The sequence below is a fragment of the Orycteropus afer genome, unplaced genomic scaffold, assembly GCF_000298275.1.
Source record: "Orycteropus afer afer isolate SDZICR_OR568_19922 unplaced genomic scaffold, OryAfe1.0 scaffold00027, whole genome shotgun sequence".
Lineage (NCBI taxonomy): Eukaryota > Metazoa > Chordata > Mammalia > Tubulidentata > Orycteropodidae > Orycteropus > Orycteropus afer.
The window spans coordinates 18009929-18031016 of NW_006921614.1; the positions used below are offsets into that span (position 1 = coordinate 18009929).

Sequence of the window (21088 nt, forward strand, 5' to 3'; positions counted from 1 at the left end):
CAGGGCAGCGGTGTTTGACATAGTGATTGTAGATATGTCTGCTATATGTTTTAGTTTAATTTGAAAAGATTATTTTATCTGCCAAATTAAAATTAAGAGTAGTAATTAATACAATTTAAGCAGTTTTAAAGAAGTCAATAAGTCTTAACAATTTGATTTACTTTTGGAATAATACAGCATTCATTTGTGGATCCTGTTGTAAACTAACAGCTGTTGAGTATCATAGGAAAGAGCTGGATTAAGATCTCTGTGCTTTTTCTTCTATATTGTACTAGATTCTGTTCACCTTACAATGAATAATCTATCTGTTAGTTCAGAGAGGCCAACAGCTCATGTCAGAAGGCCCTTTGCAATTTGTTATCCTAGCAGCTGGTTCTTTTCTATTGCTTTGGCTTACTGTACATCTGGAAGAAGATTCTTGCAACTGGGAGCCATTTCATATCTAAACCACATCCTTTGTCCTTCACAGAAAGATAGTTTGACAATGAATGTTAAGCACATGCTGAACATTAGCATTAATTAGTAATTTTTAAATATTGATTATTACAAGTATTTTAATTCCATATTCTTTCACTTTGTAATAATTCCATTACTTATATATCCTAACCATGTTTTCTCTACTTAAATTTTTATGTAATTACTAAAATATATAGTACGTTAATGAAAGCATCAGTAATTTTGGTTATTCACTTATCTAACTTACTACGTTCTTGCCTAGATAGCCAATCTTAGCTAATAAATGGTTCTCAAAGTTTAATAGGTATTTTTATATATAAAATACATTTGTGTTTTTCAACTATTATTTTGAATGATGTAAAATATAAAGCAGTAATATTGCCTGGAACGTGCTGAGGGCAATCCTGATTGCCCGAGAGGGGAAGTAGGGTTTTCATGTCTATATTAAGTATGTCTCCTTGCATTTAATTTCGATTAAATGATTCCCTTTAAATTTAGGAAATGTCCCTGTCAGACTTGTAAATATATAGAGAATCATAAGATCAAAAAGAGCATGTGTATCTGTGGACACAGGTCTAAATTGGGAGGAATTTGTAATTCTGCCCCCTAATTTTGGCATTGAAATTCATGTGTGTGGTGTGCTTGAAAGGAATCCTGCCCTGTCTGTGTCTGTGAAGGCTCCAGGCCTGCATGTTTGGTCAACAAGCAACAGTGGGTGGTCGGGCCATAGCACAGGACAAGGGCCCGCTGTGTACAGAAAAGTATGTTCAAAGGTGGTTAAGGATGGTAAGGAAGTCTGCCTCCCTTCTGAGAGTCTGGAGGCTATGCAGCGTTCTCTTGCCCATTGTAGACTGTGAGAAAATGTGCTGTATGAGGCTGGAAAGATGAGAAACAGAGTAAACGTGTTCACCTGGTTCCACATCTGCTGGCTTCTCTCTTAAGAAGAGTCTCCTCTGCCCTTTATTTTGTATAGAATCTGTTAAACAAATATTGCCTGATATTTGCATTTAAAAATAGGAAAACTCCCACAGCTGGGGTTGAAAGGCTTTGACTGATGCTTGATAAGGTTTCCTGGAAGTTTTACTGGAATTCTAGGTGGCTTAAGCATTTTCCATGGTCTCCCTAAAGTCATTATAAGTTGTTTAACAGTTTTTGTGCTTTGCAGAAGATCTTCCAGATCTATAGATTAGCAAAAGCTGAAGTCTTTTTATCTAATAGAAATTTCACTGATGTTGGGGAAAACAAAATAGCAAATGTTTTGACTTGTTAATAGCAAATTGTGAAAGATTGATGGTTTATTTTCCTTTCGAAAAAGTAATACATTTTAAACTTTCGATTGCTTCTACCCTCAGCTTTTATTCTTTTAGTGACTTGACTAAGATTATTTCATTAGTGTGCTGTAATAAATAACTTCTCAACTTCTGAAAACAAATTTTCTACTTGCTTTTGTCTTATTGAAACAAAATTCCTGGCCTGTGTTCATATAGTATTCCTAAAATGATTTTTTCTTCATTTCATATTTGTTTATGTTAAATTTCTCTTGCATACTCATAATTCAAAAAAGAATTCCTTTGAGAATGCTGCTAGCGTATGTTAGAGAAATTTATTTAACTGGAGAAATAAAATACTGACTCTTGATTGTCAGTAAAGAAATTTTGTTAAATATTTTTAAATTCAAGCTTTTGAAGGATTTTTTTTCCTTCCACATGCATCTGTAGATAAGATATACTTTTTTTTTATTTCATATATTGGTAAAATTATAACTGAATCAGTGAAAAGAATACATATTTTCCATTTTGTCCTTAACAGTGATGTAGAGTTTTAAATTTAAACTGTGAACCACAGAATCAGAAAATTTTGGAGCTAAAAAAGATTCTAAAATTAGAGTTTAGAGTCTTGGTTTTTACAGGTGATGAAACAATGGCCTATGACTCCTAGAACAAAACTCCATACCAATTGCATAGCTGTGAGTATCTTTAGTGGACTTAATCCCTGCCCCAATTGCAAATATAGGGAGCAGTTTGTCTCAGTCACCTGTAAAATGTTCCATTGTGAGCTAACATTCTAATGAAAAGCTGGAGTTGAGTAATGCTTTGAATCTTGAGGGGCAGATATTTTTGGTTTTCTGAGAGAAACTGTGTCATCTTGTTTTAGTGCATGTAATCTGCAGGCAAGTGAGAGCACAGTACAGGGAAATGTCATAATGGTTTTACTATACTCTGTTACAATCATGTATTTTGTAAAATGTGTTTGTTTCTTTTAAACAAACTGCTACAAGAAAAAATAAAATTGATTTGTGAGTTATTTTAAAACCTTTTGCTGATTTAATATTTTATAGAAATTATTTTTTAAATCCTTTTCTTTGCTGTTTTATAATAATGCTCATTTATCTTCAAAACGACTTTATATTTGTAATAATTATTGTGGTATAGAAGTCTTATAAAGAACCCTGGTGGTGCAATGGGTAAGCGCTCTGCTTCTAACTGAAGGGTTGGTGGTTTGAACTGACCCAGCTGATCTGCAGGAGAAAAGACTTGGCAGTGTGCTTCCCTGAAAATTACAGCCTTGGAAACCCTAGGGGGGAAGTTCTAGTATGTCACATAGTGTCACTATGAATCAGAATTGACTCGACATCAGAAAACAACGGCAATAGAAGTCATATAATTTAAGTTTAAAAGGAATGTCAGAATTCTCAGGTTTTTTGCTGCTTTTTTAAAAATTTTTGACATTGATAGTAATTAGTGCATAATCCTCTAAACTCCATGCAAATCAACTCATTGTAAGACTTTGGTGACAGAAAAGGAACAAAACGAGAGGGAGGCTTTGCTTTTCTAGGTTAGTGCCTACTCAGGACATAGTACTTGTATGTCCATGTGCAGCACTGAGGCGCCCTCTTCTGATCATCATGAAAAGTATATACAAATGTATTCCAGATGCCAGTGAAACCTGAGGGTGTACGTGCTGTTCTAGCACCCTGCTGCTGTGTTGTACTTGCTAGTAATGTTAGTATTATGGTGTTGGTGAAGAGTATTGAGTATACCATGGACTGCCAGAAGAATGAACGAATCTGTCTTGGAAAGTACAGCTGGGATGTTCCTTAGAAGAGAGTATGGCAGGACTTTGTCTCTCGTACTTTGGTCATTATTATTTGGAGGGACCAGTCCCTGGAGAAGCAGATCATACTTGGTAAAGTAGAGAGTCAGTGAAAAAGAGGAAGACCTTCAGTGAGATGGATTGAACAGTGTCTGTAACAGTGGGCTCAAGCATTGCCATAATTATGAGGATGGCACAGGACCAATCAGTGATTTCATTCTGTTGTACTTAGGGTTGCCATGAGTTGTTACTGACTCAGTGGCTTCTAACCACAGGAACAACAACAACAGCAACCAGTTATGAAATTAGTTCATGTTAAACTTTCTTTTCCTGATATCATATAAAACTGATGATTTTGTTTTTTAATAACAAAAGCATATTCTTAATACAGTTTCTGTTTTTAGAAGGAAAAAAAACAATCTTTGAACAGTTTCAAAGTTTAAGATTTACTTAAACTGTATGAATAATTTAATATTTAATTTAAAATTGTAGAAACAACAGTTTTGAGGAGATAACTTTTTCTGAGGATCTATTTAAACAATGACAATTGTTTTACTTGAAAGAAAAGTATATAATATATTTTTAGGAACCTAGGAAATGTTTTTATTGTTAATCATAAATTTATCATCCTGGAACCCTCAAGAATAATATGTAAATTTTTAATTTAAGCATTTTCATCTTGCATTTTTTAGTATAAATTTTTATATAAAGTTTTAATGTGATGCTAAGTCTGGGCCCTTTTGTATTTGCTTTTAAAGTATGTGATAAATTTATTACTTGCATATTTTCCTGAATCCTACAATTAGTAGCAAAGTTGATTATATAAATTTCAAAGGAAAATGTTGTATAAATCATTAAGGCTTCTACATTTATATGATATTTTCATTTGAAAATATCAAATGATATTTGGTATCATAGAGAGTATTTCCTTACTCTATCACTATTTTCTGTGTTGTGTTTCAACATATTGAATTATACAAATCTTATCTTAGATGCAGTGTTTTCCAAAGTAGAAATGAATGTGAAGCATTTCACACAGTAACTGAAACATAATAAGTCTTTAAGAAAATTCTATTCCACTAAAAATTCTGTCCAAACAATTTAATTTCTGTTTCTATAAAACCTGCCAGAAAGATGATATTGTGAAGATACAGGAGGGAGTATGCAATGTACCATGTGCAGTGGCCCATGGTGAGGGGAGCCCATGCAGTCAGCCCCTCTGTAAGCACCTAATCCCGTTACCCGTTATGTCATGTCACATCATGTCACCCTGTACAATCTCTGCAGTGCACTTGTTACTCTACTTTTGTTGTTCATTGTTTATTTGTTTAGTTTCTGCCTCTACCACCAGAATGCAAACACCATATCATCACTTTATCTTCAAGGCATACAATTCCTGCCACATAGAAAGTACTCAGTGAATACTTATTAAATGTTACTGAATAGCTAGCATTATCAGTGGCATAAAATTATTGTTTTAATCACATAAATGTGTTTTATCTTTAGCACCTGGAACTAAATCCATAAGCTTTTGAAGTTATAAAATAAGAAATAGAATTCTCATTGAATAATATAATATCAGTCATTCAGTATGTATTTACAGAGTTATTTGTGGAAGGTGCAATGAATATGAGGAGTACAGAGATATAATATTCAGTCTTTATCCCTAAAAAGTCTGCTTTGGAGGTAGCCATAGAGTTTAGAGTTGATTATCAATATAGCGTAGACTGTAAAAACACATGAATTATATCCATTAAAACTACCACTGGAAAGGAGAGAAGATAGATAACACTTTGAGCTGGTGTTTCATGGAATAGCTGTAACTCAAGCTGAGTCTTGAAGGAAAAGGGTTTAAATGGATGGAGACAATGGATGAGTGAGGCCTTTCAAGCTGAGAAGAGAGAAAAAGTTAGGAAAATGTAAGATACATTTTCGTAAGGAGATTTTTGAAGGATCTTATGGACAGTAAAGACACTGTAAATATTTGTTTAATTCACTTTATTTTGAAGATCTTTGAATGCTCAGCTAAAGAGCTTAGAGTGGTGTTTCTAGGTACCTCTATGGACTTAGACATACTTCTATCACTTAAACCACCTTCCTTACTTCCTCCCTTAGCAATATGGGATTCCATTCCTACTTGCTCTTGATATCCACTTTAGAAAAATTACCTCCTGGTTCTCAAGGTAATTTGTATTGGAAAACACTGGTTAGACATTTCCCTGAGGGTTTTCTGGAAGACTTCTGGGAAGAGAATAAAGAAAGCAGTATTTCATTGAAATTAATCCATGGCACAAAAGATTTCTTGGCCATAGTGAAATGCTAGTGTCTAAAGCCTTGCCTGTGTATAGTGAAAAACACCCAAACTAGGTTACTGGCATTGGCAATAGAAGCACGGAATCAAATTCCCACATTCATGGGATGGGGGATTCAAATAGAGAAGGGGGTGTTCTGGAAGTCAGAGAAGGTTTGTGTACCATGCCATTAAAAGTAGAAGAGTCTAATAGAGACAGGTGGAAACCCTGAGACAGGGCCCTTGGGTACCCTTCAAGCCTAGAACTGAACTCTTTGGTGGCTGAACTTTAAGCCGAACAGTAGACAGGCCTACAATGTGAACAGTAACACCAGGGAGGTATGCACTCCTTAGAACCAATCATATGAGATCTCAAAGGCAGCATTTACCCAAGGATAAAACTCAGAAGGCAGGAAGGGATAGGAAAGAAGGACAAATGGAAATGGTAAGCACAGGGAGGGAACGGAAAAAGTGCCATTACATCGAGGCAATTGCAATCAGTGACATGAATCAAAATGTGTGTGTATGGTTGAGTGGAAAACTAATGTGCTCTGTAAACTTTCACTCAAATCACAATAAATTTTAAATAAATAAAAGAAATAGAAGAATCAGAAATCTGTGACTTTCTATACAAGTGTCAACAAGTTGTTTTTCAAAAACTGATTTCTTCTCTGGAATTTTATGCTTATAGTACCCCCACTGGAGCTCTGGTAGCATAGTGCCTAAGGCACTTGACTGCTAACCAGAAGGCTGGCGGTTCAAACCCACCAGCCATTTCTCGGAAGGAAGGTTGGGCAATCCTACTTCCGGAGTGATAACTGCCTCGGAAACCCAAGGAGGGGTCGCTATGAGTCGGGGCCGACTCGACGGCACATAACAACAACAACAACAAGTACCCCCACTTACCCCCAATTTGCTGAAGGTACATTCATATATTATATATAAGCTCTACCACATGGTTTGTCACATCTTTTTATTAAGCCAAAATACTGATTGTATCTTCCAAATCTGACGTGGTGGGAATAACTTTTAAAAACAATTTAGAGAAAATACTTCTGATTTTACTTTATAAACACTTTATTTAAAAGAGTGGAGCAGTTGATCAAGAACTAACCTGTAGAAGTAGTCCATAAAATCAGCTAAGTAAGAATATATGTAATGCTTACAAGCATCGTCTCTCTCTCCCAGGTGGCCCAGGCCTGCACAGCCCCATGTTGGATCTCGATAATGATATGCGCTCCTCAGTGCTGGGTCATCTTACTCAGACAGCATCACTCAAGAGGGGAAGTAGCTTTCAGTCCCTTAGAGATGATAGTAAGTAAGCACTGCCATCTCGTTCCCATTCCTCATATTGTCTTTTAAATATGTACTCATGTAGTTTTAAAGGAGCTCTGGTAGCGTAGTGCCTAAGGCACTTGACTGCTAATCAGAAGGCTGGTGGTTCAAACCCACCAGCCACTCCTCGGAAGGAAGGTTGGATGGACACTTACTGCCGTAGTGATACCGCCTCGCAAACCCAAGCAGGGGTCACTGTAAGTCGGGTCCGACTCGATGGCACATAACAACAACAGCAACAACATCTAGTTTTAAACTTACTTCTCTTAGAAAATTCAGTAATTATTGGTGTTACCACTCCTCAGTATCACCAGCTTTCATCTCTTGTGCTTATTACCTATTAATTTAATTTAAATAGTTAAAATACGTATTATATCTTACATTAAAGAAATGTCATTTGAATTTTTTTATAAGTCGTTGGGCACAGTGTTTATTCATCTTATTTAAAGTCCGTTTTGATTTTTCTCGGGGAGCGTAGTGCCTAAGGCACTTGACTGCTAACCAGAAGGCTGGCAGTTCAAACCCACCAGCCACTCCTTGGAAGGAAGATGGGGCAATCTACTTCTGTAGTGATACTGTCTTGGAAATCCAAGGAGGGGTTGCTATGAGTTGGGTCCGACTTGATGGCACATAGCAACAACAACAACAATATACAGAAAAAAAGATACTTTTTAAATGAATTTTAAAATTTGATTTGGAAGGAAGGATGGGTTGTAATAAACTAGAAATTAATTGCTAATAACCATTTAGTTTTCTGAGATAATCTCAAATTGTCACATTTTGTATTTTTTAACTTTGTAAAGTTGCCATGTACTATTGACTATTAATCTATATGAAATATAAGATGTATTAGTTATTCTACATTCATGTACCAAATTAGATGGTATCAAACACTGGTTGTTTATGACCACAGTAATGGATAAAATACATCCAAATTAGTAATAAAGATACTTTATGTTAAGGTTAATACCTCTAAAGTTTAGTTTGAAGTACTTCATGTTAGTCTTATAATTATTGAAATAGGGGATTTTTCTAGAGTTTCATTAATAAACATGAATGTCCATTGTAAGAGTATTTTAAAACTGGGTGATTCATTTGCACTAAATAATGGATTTCCATACGGTTATTTTCTTTATTCTTATCCTGCTCCCATTTTCTGTCCAGCCCACCAAGCACTGATACAAACAACGAAGGAATGGAATTATTGGTTTCTGCATTCTGTGGTATGGTGTCTTAACATGTAGCCCTGTCAGCAAATGTAGCCTGGATCTGACTCTAGAGTTCAACCTGCTTCAGTTTATAAAACATTTTCTTCCCTTAATTAGTAGTACAATAAATCAGTTTTAATCTGCTCTTATCTATAGGCATACCTGTTTTATTTTGTTTCACTTTATTGTACTTTGCAGATACTGCATTTTTTACAAATTGAAGGTTTGTAGCAACCCTGTGTTGAGCAAGTCTGCTTACTTTGTGTATCTGTGTCACATTTTGGTATTCTCACAATATTTGAAACTCTTTCTTACTATTGCATATTAAATAGACTACAATATAGTGTAAACAACTTTTTCATGCACTTGGAAAAAAAAATTGTGTGACTCACTTTATTGTGATACTCACTTTATTGTGGTGGTGGTATGGAACTGAATGCACAATATCTCAGAAGTATGCCTGTAATTCACTGCCATCAGTTGTCTTGCTACCAGGATTTTATCAATTCGAAAAACCAAAACCAAATTCACTGCCGTTGAGTCAGATCCGACTCATAGCTACCCCTCCTTGGGTTTCCAAGGCAGTATTTCTATGGAAGTAGATTGCCCAACCTTCCTTCCGAGGAGTGGCTGATGGGTTTGAACCGCCAGCCTTCTGGTTAACAGTCAAATGCCTTAGGCACTATGCCAAATTAGAAATTATACTTGAGGCTGACTGTAATGAATTATATCATCTTGAATGGTTCATATTTATCCTGCTTGGGTTTTGTCGAGCTTTTTAGATCTTTGAGTTTATAATTTTCATCAGTTTTGGAAATTTTTCAGCCATGGTTTTCTCAAACATTTTTTCTGCTCCCTTACCTTTTTCTGGATCTCCCAATTATATGTGTGTTAGACATCTAGCTGTTCTCCCCTCCCCCGCCTTTTTTTTTCTTTCAGATACTCCATTTTTCATCTTTTTAAGGTCCCTCTTTCTTTTCTCATCATTTTCATATTCCTTTAAATATTTTATTATAGTTTTAATAGCTTTTTAAATGTTCTTGTCTGTTAACCCTGCTGTTTCTCAATCTATTTCTATTGACTTATTTTTCTCATAGTTTCTGGTTATGGTTCACATTTCTCGGCTTTTTGGCATGTGCAATACATTTTTTAAATTGTATTCCAGACATTATGAATGTTACAGTGTTGCGTGTCTGGATTTTGTTGTCTTCCTTTAAAGAGTGCTGGGCTTTGTTTTAGCAGGCAGTTATTTACCCATCAATTTGGCCTGTTGTTAAGCTTTGCTGGTGCAGATCTAGAGTAGCCTTCTTCAGCCCTTCTACTATGTCATGACTCCTTGATTCTCTACTAAATGCCTCAGGTAATTGCTGAAGACTATTAGCTTTGACTGCCAAAATCTAGAATATCTTCCTGCCCTGTGTGATTTCTGAGAATTGTTTAGTTTACAATTCCTTGATCATTCTCTGCCTGTCTTTGTGAATCTTCACTCTACATATACAGGGCCTAGAACTCAGCAAAGACTAAAGAAGATGCAGATTCCTGGAGCTTTATTTCTAATAGCTCCTTCCTTTCCAGTACTTTCTTCTGCAATTTCCAGTCACCTCATCCTCCTCGATCTCCTGTTTTCATTTTTTTTTTACTCAGAAAGTCCCTGTTGCTCAATCATGGCTACAAGTGGAAGTCAAATAATTCAAATTTAATTTTCCTTGAAATTAAATGGTATAGATTATTTACAATAAACATGTAGTAAACTGAAAACAAACCTACCACCATCGATTTGATTCCAACAATATATATAAATAAAGTTGAAGAAGCTCATTCTTGATTTTGTGACCAACACAAGGTTTATGAGCCTGCATGATTTGAACTTTCTTTTGAAAAATTTGAACATTCCCGCCCTATCCCCTTGGTGCCATTCATCAGTCACTGATACTGACTTTGTTGTTGTTGTTGTTATGTGCCATCGAGTCAGACCTGACTCATAGTGACCCCTCCTTGGGTTGCCAAGGCAGTATCACTATGGGAGTAGATTGCCCAGCCTTCCTTCCGAAGACTGACTGGTGGGTTTGAACTGCCAGCCTTCTGGTTAGCAGTCAAGTGCCTGCCTTAGGCACTATGCTACCAGAGCTCCTGATACTAACTTTAAAAGTATTTTATCAGTGACTTAGCATGTGGGAATTTAACTAGGATGTGTTGGATTCAGTAAAAAAGGAAAATCTAAGTTCATTTTTTGGTTAAAATGTTCAGAATTTTGATGAAGTAGACTTAGAAGAAGCGGTGTGTGTGGGGGGCTCTCATTACATGCATACATATATACGTTGTTGTTAGTTGTCTTCAAGTTGATTCTGACTCATGATGACCCCATATGTGCAGAATGGAACTTACTCCATAGGCTTTTCAAGACTGTGTCCTTTCAGAAGCAGATTGCCAGGACACCTCTGGGTGGACTCAAACTGCCAACCTTTCACTTAGCAGTAGAGCACTTAACTGTTTACACCACCCAGGGACTCTTTGCAAACACACGATTCATGCATGCATACAAACAAAAGAATTTGCAAGTAAGAAAAGTATCAATTAATACATGAGATCAAGAAATGTTCTCTCACTGGCAGGATGTCCCAGCAACCCCAGCTGTTTTCCAGGATGAACTTTGATGATTGAAGACTAGCACATTTAAGTAATTCCAGGACTTCCCACTCAGTATGATAATCTAACAAGATTATTTAATAAGTATATTAACATTTCATACTGTAATGAACTCAGGCAAAATAATTTTACCAGTTAATCTGCTATATTGGTTTCCTCAGGCTGCTGGAACAAATACCACATATTGGTGGTTTATGGGAACAGAAATTTATTGTCTCACAGTTTTGGAGTCTGGGAGTTGAGAACTCACGAGCATCCCCCTCACTGATCCTTTCTGAGGCTTTGAGGGAGAATCTGTTCCAGGTTTCTCTCCTAGCCTTCAGATATTTCTTGGCTAGCAGCTGAAGCATCACAAGGCATCATTCTTAGCCAGTCTATGTTTCTATTCTCCTCTTTTATGAGTCCATCAGTCATACAGAATTAGGACCCAGGCCCTAGGTGGTATAAACAGTTAATGCACTTAGTTGCTTACTGAAAAGTTAGAGATTTGAGTCCACTAAGAGACAGAAAGTCCACCTCTGAAGAAGTCCTGGTGATCTGCTTACCAAACATTAGCCACTGAAAACCCTCTAGAGCCCAGTGCTACTCTGACACATATGGGTTCACCATGAATCAAGAATCATTGGCAACTGATTGTACTGCAGTATTATCAGTTATTATTACCATGGTAACATGTTAACCCAACTGATAATATCTTCAAAGACTCTTTTTTAAGTCAGGGTCACATTCATAGGTACAGGATTTAGGACTTAACATACCTTTTCAGAGGGCATAGTTCAGCTCATAATACCTGTAACTAATTGCACAGAACAAAATGTGTATGAATTATTAAATGGCAAACTAATGTGCTCTGTAAACTTGTACCCAAACCATAATAAATTGTTTAAAAAAAAAAAAAAAAGTGTCAAAACATTCTCTCACAACTCATATCATAGACAAAGGACTAATATCCCTAATAAAGAGGCTCTGCCCATACCCTTGAGTCAGTTCCAACTCATGGTAACCAATATGTTACAGAGTGGAACTGTTCCATAAGCTGTCTTGGCTGTAGTCTCTGTGGAATTAGATTGCCAGGTCTTTCTTTTGTGACACTTCTGGGTGGGTTCACACTGTTAACCTTTAAGTTATTTAGACTAATGTAAATGTGCCACCCAGGGACTTGAAATTCTAGACACCACAGAAATGAACTCTAAATGGCTCTTAAGCATATGAATACATGCTTAACTTCACTCATATTTAAAAGGAAAAAAAGACAATATGACACTGTCACGAGATAGCAGATTGGCCCCCAAAGCAGTGTTTATTTTGTTTTGGTGTTTGTTTGGTTTGTTCATTGGTGAGGTTATAATCACGTATTTCCACACATTCCTGGTAGAAATATAAATAACCTCAATGGATGGCAATTTAATAATATCTAGCAAAGCTACAACTACATATGCTCTCTGATCCAGTAATTCCTATACTGGGAATTTATTCTACGCTTACATTTGCATTAGTGCTAAATGCTGCAGAATCAAAATTATTTGCTAAAGCATAAATTTTCACTGCAAAAGATCGGTAACAATTTTGTTTATTAGAAGGAGACTAGTTAAATTATAAGGAGCTCTGGTGGTATAATGGTTAAGGCATTTGGCTGTGATCAAAAGGTTGGTGGTTTGAATCCATCAGCTACTCCATGGGAGAAAGATGAGGTAGTCTGCCTCTATAAAGATTTACAGCCTTGGAAACCCAATGGAAGTCGCTGTGAGTTGGAATCCACTTGATGGCATTGAGGTTTTTTTTTAAGTTCAATTATTATACATCCAAACTATGAAATACTGTGTAACTGTGGGGAGAAATGGAAAAAGGGCTTTATATATGAATACATAAAGAACTCTAGGATGTATTGTTACTGGAAAAAGCCAAGGGTCAAAAGAGTATATTTAGAATGCATTTGTATTTAAAAACAAACAAACAAACAAAAACAGGTGAAAAGAACAGTTGTGAGGCATATATTTGCACCCAAGGGGTTGCTCTGAGTTGTAAGTGACTCATTGGCTGTGGGATGGGGGTTTTTGTTGTTGTTGTTACATGTATAAAACACTTCAGAATCACAAGAAACTAACGACAGTGGTTTCTTCTGACTGGGGTCGGGAATTATGAAGATGGGGATAGGTATATATCTATTTAATTTTATTTTTTTTAACAGAGTACTAACTGTTCAAAAAAGTATTAAGCACTTAAAAATAAAGTACACTTGTCCCCCACTTGAATAACAATGACAACAAAACTTTTTGCTAGGGAAGTTGGTGGCTAAGAGGAAGGAGTTAATGAAACTCTCCCTGCCTTCTCTTGACATTTCCCTAATATGTCGCTGACCTGTCTTTGAAGTTGCTGCATAGCGGGTAGAACTTGACCCTTAAAGCATTCCTGATTATTACTGTGCCATTAGTTCAGTGATCCAGCTGAGATATAGTAGGGACAATGCTGTAGTGTTCCTATTCTTGGCTCAGAAGCAGAACAGCAGGGGGACCAGGAAACAGCATGGAGGTAAGTAAAAGGAAGTAAGGGTTCAAACAGAGAGGAAACAGGAAGAAAGTGCAGGAGATGATAATGAGTAGGTAAAGAAAGAGGGAAAAGATTATAAAATGGTGAATGGTCCTAAATGAGTACCTTTATTTTTATTGCCATGAACTTATTCTTTCCATAAGAAATCTATAATTCCTTATTTCCCAGTTACTACAATAACTGGGTTAAGTGATATGTAACCTAAGAGGCATCAATGTTTTTATTTTTTTCTTAAATTTCTATGCAATGGAAGGAGTTATTCATGACATGGTTGCACTGGAGTATGTTCCTGTGTGACAACTTGATTCCTTACTGGATTTTCTCCACTAGGATGTGTAGTGGGGATTTTTGACTGGTTGATTTGGAAAAAAAAAATGTTGCCATCAAGTTGATTCCAGCTCATATCTTCCGTATAGGACAGAGTAGAACTGCCCCATAGGGCTTCCTAGGCTGTAATTTTTAAGGTAGCAGACTGCCACATCTTTCTTCTTCAGAGCAGCTGGTGGGTTTGAACCACTGACCTTTCAGTTAGCAGCCGAGCACTTAAACACTGCACCAACACGTCTCCTAAAAGGTTGATATAAGCTTCAAATTTAGTTACTGGCTATGGGGCAGCCTCTGCCTTTGCCTTATTTTGCTGTTTGAAGACATGAGTTTCTGAAGGGGACCTTGACATCCTAAGGACAACCAGGTGATAAGCTAAAGCTGCCTTTGAGATGCCCTCCCCTGCTTCTTGATGCTCTGCCTGTCTGACTTCTTTGCTGTGGTGCCTGCCCTGCTAGTCAGCCATAGTGCATAGATAAGGTCTGTCCTCATCAGTAGGGGAAACAAAAAGCAGATTGGAGACCCCTGGTTTATAGTGTACTCACATGGACTAGGTACTGGAAGGCATCAGTAATATGGTATGAAAAAGAAAATATTTTTATATCAACAAAGTAAAGCCATGCAGCTAAAATGGTGCACCACTTGTTTCTACACACATGTTGGCAAATTTTAGTGTATACTTTATTTTTAGACAGTGGAGCAGCAATCTTTTCAAATAGAACTTTATTCTTGATTCAAAAGTATATTCATAGTATGTTATTCTTTCCTTCCTTTAGCGTGGAGATACAAAACTCCCCACCGGGTGGCGTTTGTTGAAAAACTGACCAAGCTTGTCTTAAGTCAGCTGCCTAACTTCTGGAAGCTCTGGATTTCATATGTTAATGGAAGCCTTTTCAGTGAGGTACGTATAAGAATTTGACATACATGAAACTAAGCCCTTGTCAATGTTTAGAGTTAAAAACTTTTGTATTAAAAGTGATTTTTAAAAGCCTTCTCTAAGGCTGAACCTCTGTAACCATTGTCAGGTATCATAAGATTAAGACTTAATAACTGTATGAGCTTGCACAAGTTATTTAATTGTTTAGTGATTGAGAACCTGTACAAAGAGAATAGTAATAGCATATATCCCAAAAGGCAGTTGTGGGGATTAAATGAGATAGTTAATAAAAGATAAAAAGAGAACTTCTAGTATTTTCAGGAGTTCTGAATTGAGTATATTGCCAGTTAGGCCAAGTCGTGGATGAACTTGTACAGTGCACAGATTATAAAAGAAGAATAAAATGTTGGGGGGAGGAAGATGATGGTGTCTTTCATGTAGCACACATGTTAGTTCCCTCTAGCATCTTAGTGCCTGAAAAAGTAGATGCAGCAGTTTGAAGCGGAGATTCGGTACTTTGAACAGCTCATTAAGTCAGACTATGCCAAACTCAAGGGAGTAGGATTAGAAAGGAGAAAGGGGCAGTTCAATTACCTGGAAAGAATGAAAACAGGCGATCCTGCCCTGTGAAGTGCCGACTGGCTGGCAAGATGGGGCATCAGAGAGTTCCCTGAGGCAGTAGAGAGAATGCACTGGAGGACCTGCAGCCACTCCACAAATCTACCTTCAGCACCTGCTTTTATTGGTAAAGTTGGGACCACTCTGAGGGAGCAGAGACCACTCAGGCTCTGGATGCCACTGAATCCGTAGCAGAGAGGGGAATTATGCTGCAAGTGAGTGGGCCCAGGGGCAACTATCCTAGGTCAGCTTTTTGGCATGAAGGGGCCTGGAAAGCGAGGTTTTTATGGTTGTCTGAATCTGGAGGAAAGTGGCAGCCCCCAACAATTGGGGTCCATGCCAAACTTGAGCTGTGGGCCTGTGAGTAACAGTGTAAGTCATCATTAGCAGCCTACTCAAAGCCCTGGAAATGGCTACTGGTGCCTTGGAGCTTTTTTTTTTTCCCCTCTCTCTCTTTCTTCCTCCTTTCCCCACCTCTCCCCACCTCATCCAATAGAAAAACCACATTAAGCCACCATAACACCTGCCAGCTCAAATCCTAAACTCTCTTCACGATGAACAGAGACCTGCATCCACATTCCACACAATGATTTCCTCATCACAGAGAAAACTGCAGAGCAACCCAGCACACCTGAATTAATAACCAAAAAAAAAAAATAAAATATACAAGATCCACCTTTTCAAAAATATTAAACATAAAACCAAGACAAAACAAATCAATACATAAATAACAGTTAAAGACAACTTCAAAAAATCTTGGAAATAACAGGCAACCTCAAACAAACAAACAAAAAAAAGGAAGTTAAATTCCAAACAAAAGTCTCAGTAAACATGGAGGAAGAGGAGGCAATAGAATTATCCGAGAAGGAATTCAGAAGTTATGTTTGTAGAACTATGTAAGAGCTTAAGGAAACCTCAAACAGAATCAAGGAGAACACAGACAGTACCCTGGAAGAACTCAGGAATATCATTCAAGAACAAAATAACAAAATTAATATACAATCAGAACTCATACAAAAACAGCAGCTAGAAATCCAGAAAATGAATACCAAAATTACAGAATTACACAATACAGTGGAAGCACAAAATAATAGGCTAGAACTGGCTAAAGAATGCATTTCCCAACTAGAAGATAAATCCCTGGACACCAGCCTGTATGAAGAAAAATCAGAATGAAGATTTAAGAGAAATGAAGGGAACCTAAGAGTTATATAGGACAACATGAAAAGAAACAACATACGCCTCATTGGAATTCCAGAAAAAGAAGAGGCAGGGGGGAAAAAAAAGCATTTGAAAAACTTGTGGAAGACTTACTAATAGAAAACTTTCCCCATATCATGAAAGAAGAAGAGATATTTGTCCAAGAAGCTCAAAGAACCCCATACAGGATAGATCTCAAGAGAAAAACACCAAAGCATATCATAATCAAACTCCCCAAAACCAAAGACAAAGAAAGAATCTTATGAGCTTCCTGGGAAAAAAGAAATATTCTTTATAATAAACAAACAAGCTGAGCTCTGATTACTCAGCAGAAACGATACAGGCAAGAAGGCAATGGGATGGCATATATAAAACACTGAAGGAAAAGAACTTCCAACCAAGAATCCTATATCCAGCCAAATTGCCCATCAAATATGCGGGTGAAATCAAGACATTCTCAGACAAATAGAAATTAAGGGATTTTGTGAAAAGTAGACCAGCCCCACAAGAAATACTTAAGGAAGTCCTTCCAATAGAGAACCCACAACAAAGAATGACAAAAGCAGGACACATGACATCAACACAAAAACCAAATCAGAAAAGACACTCAAAATAAGACCATAAACCATAGTACACTAAAAATCAAGGAAGTCAATCTGCACATGATACCAGCAACTAATCAAATAGAAGGAATAAAAATTCTAGGTACAAATTTCCAAATGGAGAGGAAAACAGGACAATGTCCACATAGAACAGACTGTTCAAAAAATATAGAGACTGGAATTCACTCCAAGGTAGCCACAAAAAAGAACAGGGTTTTTAGTAAGCACAAAACCAACAATAAAGAAGAAAAGAGAGGAAACACCTGGGAAAAAAAAAAAAAAAAAACCTCATTATAGAAAAGTATATGGACCAAGGAAACTCCAACAACATGACAAAAAACCACAATAGAATGACAGCAATCAATTCATACCTGCAGTGTAGTAAATTACTTAGTGTGGCTTTTCTACCCATTGTTGTTGTTGTTATGTGCCGTTGAGTCGGCCCCGACTCATAGCGACCCCTCCTTGGGTTTCCGAGGCAGTTAACTACGGAAGTAGGATTGCCCAACCTTCCTTCCGAGGAGTGGCTGGTGGGTTTGAACCGCCAGCCATCTGGTTAGCAGGCAAGTGTCTTAGCCACTATGCTACCAGAGTTTCTACCCATAAGTCTTTGTAACTCCAAGGTGAGATTTGCTATGAGCAACTGAGGAGCTCCTGATTGCTAAAGTTGTCTACCTGAAGTATTTCTGTTGAGAGTGGCACAAAACAATGTTCTGGGAGGTTCCCACTCTCTCGCAGGTGCTTAGAGTTCTGATGCTATGATTGGCTAGTTTGGCCACTCTGCCAGGCTCAAAAGGAGGCCTCCTGGAGGCAGAGCTCTCTCTCCCTGCTGGTTGAGGAAGATGGGCTGCTGAAAGAGACAGGCACTCCTGGGAGACACATGCTGCTTGGAAAGAGACACAAGAGACATGCATTGCTGAGTAAGACACTGAGGAATAAGCACTGCTGGGGGAGAGACTGTGAGAGATTTGGCTGAGAGATGGTGGGCTGGAAGAGAGACTGAGCCTTTTTCCTGAACTTGAATTGTAGCCTGGTGCTTCCCTAATAAACCCCATAATCTGTGAGTTCTGTGTGGCCACTGCAGTGAATTATCAAACCGGGCAGATACACTTTGGGTGCTGCGGGTGGAATGGTTGGTGTAAGGGCTGAAGGGAGGCAGCATGTCTGGCCTCACACGAATGGGCCTTGGGCTACTGATAGTGATTCTGTCTTCCTCTTGTGGGGTTAGAGGAGGTCAGAACACGTGACCTCCCTGCCTTTTTAGTAATACCCATCACTAATTACACTCAGTGGACTAAATGCACCTATCAAGAGAAAGAGAGTGGCAGACTGGATAAGAAAAGAACACCCATCAATATGCTGCCTACAAGAGACCCACCTTAGATTCAAAGATTAAAAACAAATTAAGAGCTAAGGGGTGGAAAAAATACCAAGCCAATGGTAACCAAAAAAAGAGAGCAGGAGTGGCAACATTAATTTCTGATAAAATAGACTTTAAGGTGAAAAACAACATAAGAAACAAAGAACAACATTATATGCTGCTGAAAGGGTCAATTGACCAAGAAGCCATTACAATAATATCTATGCACCCAATAAAAGTGCTCCAAAATACATGAAGCAAATATTAATTGTATTAAAAAGGACAATAGACAACTCTAGAATAGGATTAAGAGACTTAACACGCCACTTTCAAGGAGAGACAGATCAAGTAGGAAAAAACTCAGCAAAGATGCAGAAGAACTCAAGAACACAATCAACCACCTCAACCTCATAAACATATACAGAGCATTCCACCCAACAAAAGCACAATTCACATTCTTCTTCAGTGCACATGGGTCATTCTCCAGAATAGATCATATGTTAGTATATAAAGCAAGCCTCAATAAATACAAAAACATTGAAATATTACAAAGCATCTTCTTGGACCACAATGCTATAAAATGGGAAATTAATAATAGGAAGATCAAGGAAAAAATATCAAACATGGATGCTGAACAATATACTGATCAAAAACTACTAGGTAATAGATGAAATAAAAAGTGAAATAAAAAATTCCTACAAACAAATGATACATCGTACCAAAACCAATGGGACACAGCAAAAGCAGTACTCAGAGGTCAGTTTATAACAATATATGCATACAATAAAAAAAAAGAGGAAAGGAACACAACCAACACTCTTAACAACTCCAACAACTAGAAAAAGAAAAATAAAAGAATCCTACAGTATCTAGAAGTAAGGAAATAATAAAAATCAGAGCAGAAATAAATGAAACAGAAAACAAAAGGCAATAGAGAAAATCAACAACAAAAAAAATCTGGTTCTTTGAAAAAATTAACAATTGACAAATCACTGGCAAATCTAATAAAAGAAAGAGAAGATGCAAGTTACAAGAATAGTAAATGAAAAGGGTGTCATCACAACAGAACCAACTGAAATAAAAAAGATATTGACAGAATATTATGAAAAACTGTATTCCAACAGATTTGAGAACCTAGAAGAGATGGACAAGTTTCTGGAATCACAAGAACGAAAAAAAAGAGGAAAGGAACACAACCAACACTCTTAACAATTCCAGCAACTAGAAAAAGAAAAACAAAAGAATCCTACAGTATCTAGAAGTAAGGAAATAATGAAAATCAGAGCAGAAATAAATGAAACAGAAAACAAAAAGCAATAGAGAAAATCAACAACAACAAAAAAGCTGGTTCTTTGAAAAAATTAACAAAATTGACAAATCACTGGCAAATCTAATAAAATAAAGAGAAGATGCAGGTTACAAAAATAGTAAACGAAAAGGGTGTCATCACAACAGAACCAACTGAAATAAAAAAGATATTGACAGAATATTATGAAAAACTATTCCAACAGATCTGAGAATCTAGAAGAGATGGACAAGTTTCTGGAATCACAAGAGCTACCTAAACTATCCCACTCAGAGGTAGAATACTTGAATAGACCCATAATAAAAGAAGAAATTGAACAGATCATTAAAAAAAAAAAAAAAACAAACCTCCCCACAAAGAAAAGTCCTGGCCCTGATGGCTTCACTAGAGAATTTTACCAAACATTCAGGGAAGAGTTGACACCTATACTACTCAAGCTATTCCAGAACATAGAAAAAGATGGAATACTTCCAAACTCATTTTATGAATCAAGCATAATACTAATACCAAAACCAGGGAAAGACACCACTAAAAAAAGAAAACTACAGACCAATATCCCTCATGAATATAGATGCAAAAATCTCCCACAAAATCCTGGCCAACAGAATCCAACAACATATCAAAAAATAATACATCCTAACCATGTGGGATTCATATACAAGGATGGTTTAACATCAGAAAACAATCAATGTAATCCACCACATAAACAAAGCAAAAGAAAAGAACCATATGATTATATCAGTCAATGCAGAAAAGGCATTTGATAAGATCCAACACCCGTTCCTGTTCAGAACTCTCAGCAAAATAGCGATAGAAGGCAAATTCCTCAACATAATGAAGGGTATATATGCAAAGCGAATGGTCAACATCATTATTAATGGAGAAAGACTGAAGGCATTTCCCTTATGAACAGGAACCAAACAGGGATGCCCTCTATCACCACTCCTATTTAACATTGTATTGGAAGGCCTGGCCAGGGCAATAAGGCAAGAAAGAGATATAAAAGGCATACAAATTGGCAAAGAGGAAGTAAAGCTATTTCTATTTGTGGATGATAAGATCCTGTACATAGAAAACCCAAGAGAGTCAGCAAAAAACTACTGAAACTAATAGAGAGGTTCAGCAAAGTGGCAGGACACAAGATCAACATAAAAATATCAATTGGATTCCTTTATACCAACAAGGAGACCTCTGAAAAAGAAATAAGGGAAACAATATCATTTACA

At 37.0% G+C, this 21088-nt stretch overlaps 1 protein-coding gene across 1 annotated transcript in view; it reads left to right on the forward strand.

Annotated features, from left to right (window-relative positions):
* The window catches only part of EXOC2 (exocyst complex component 2), a 396050-nt gene that overhangs the window by 133298 nt on the left and 241664 nt on the right, over positions 1–21088 (forward strand). The window contains exons 11-12 of the mRNA XM_007935377.1: positions 7028–7153; positions 14676–14800. Of these exons, the coding sequence (XP_007933568.1) occupies positions 7028–7153; positions 14676–14800 (251 nt within the window). The remainder of the gene's footprint in view (positions 1–7027; positions 7154–14675; positions 14801–21088) is intronic.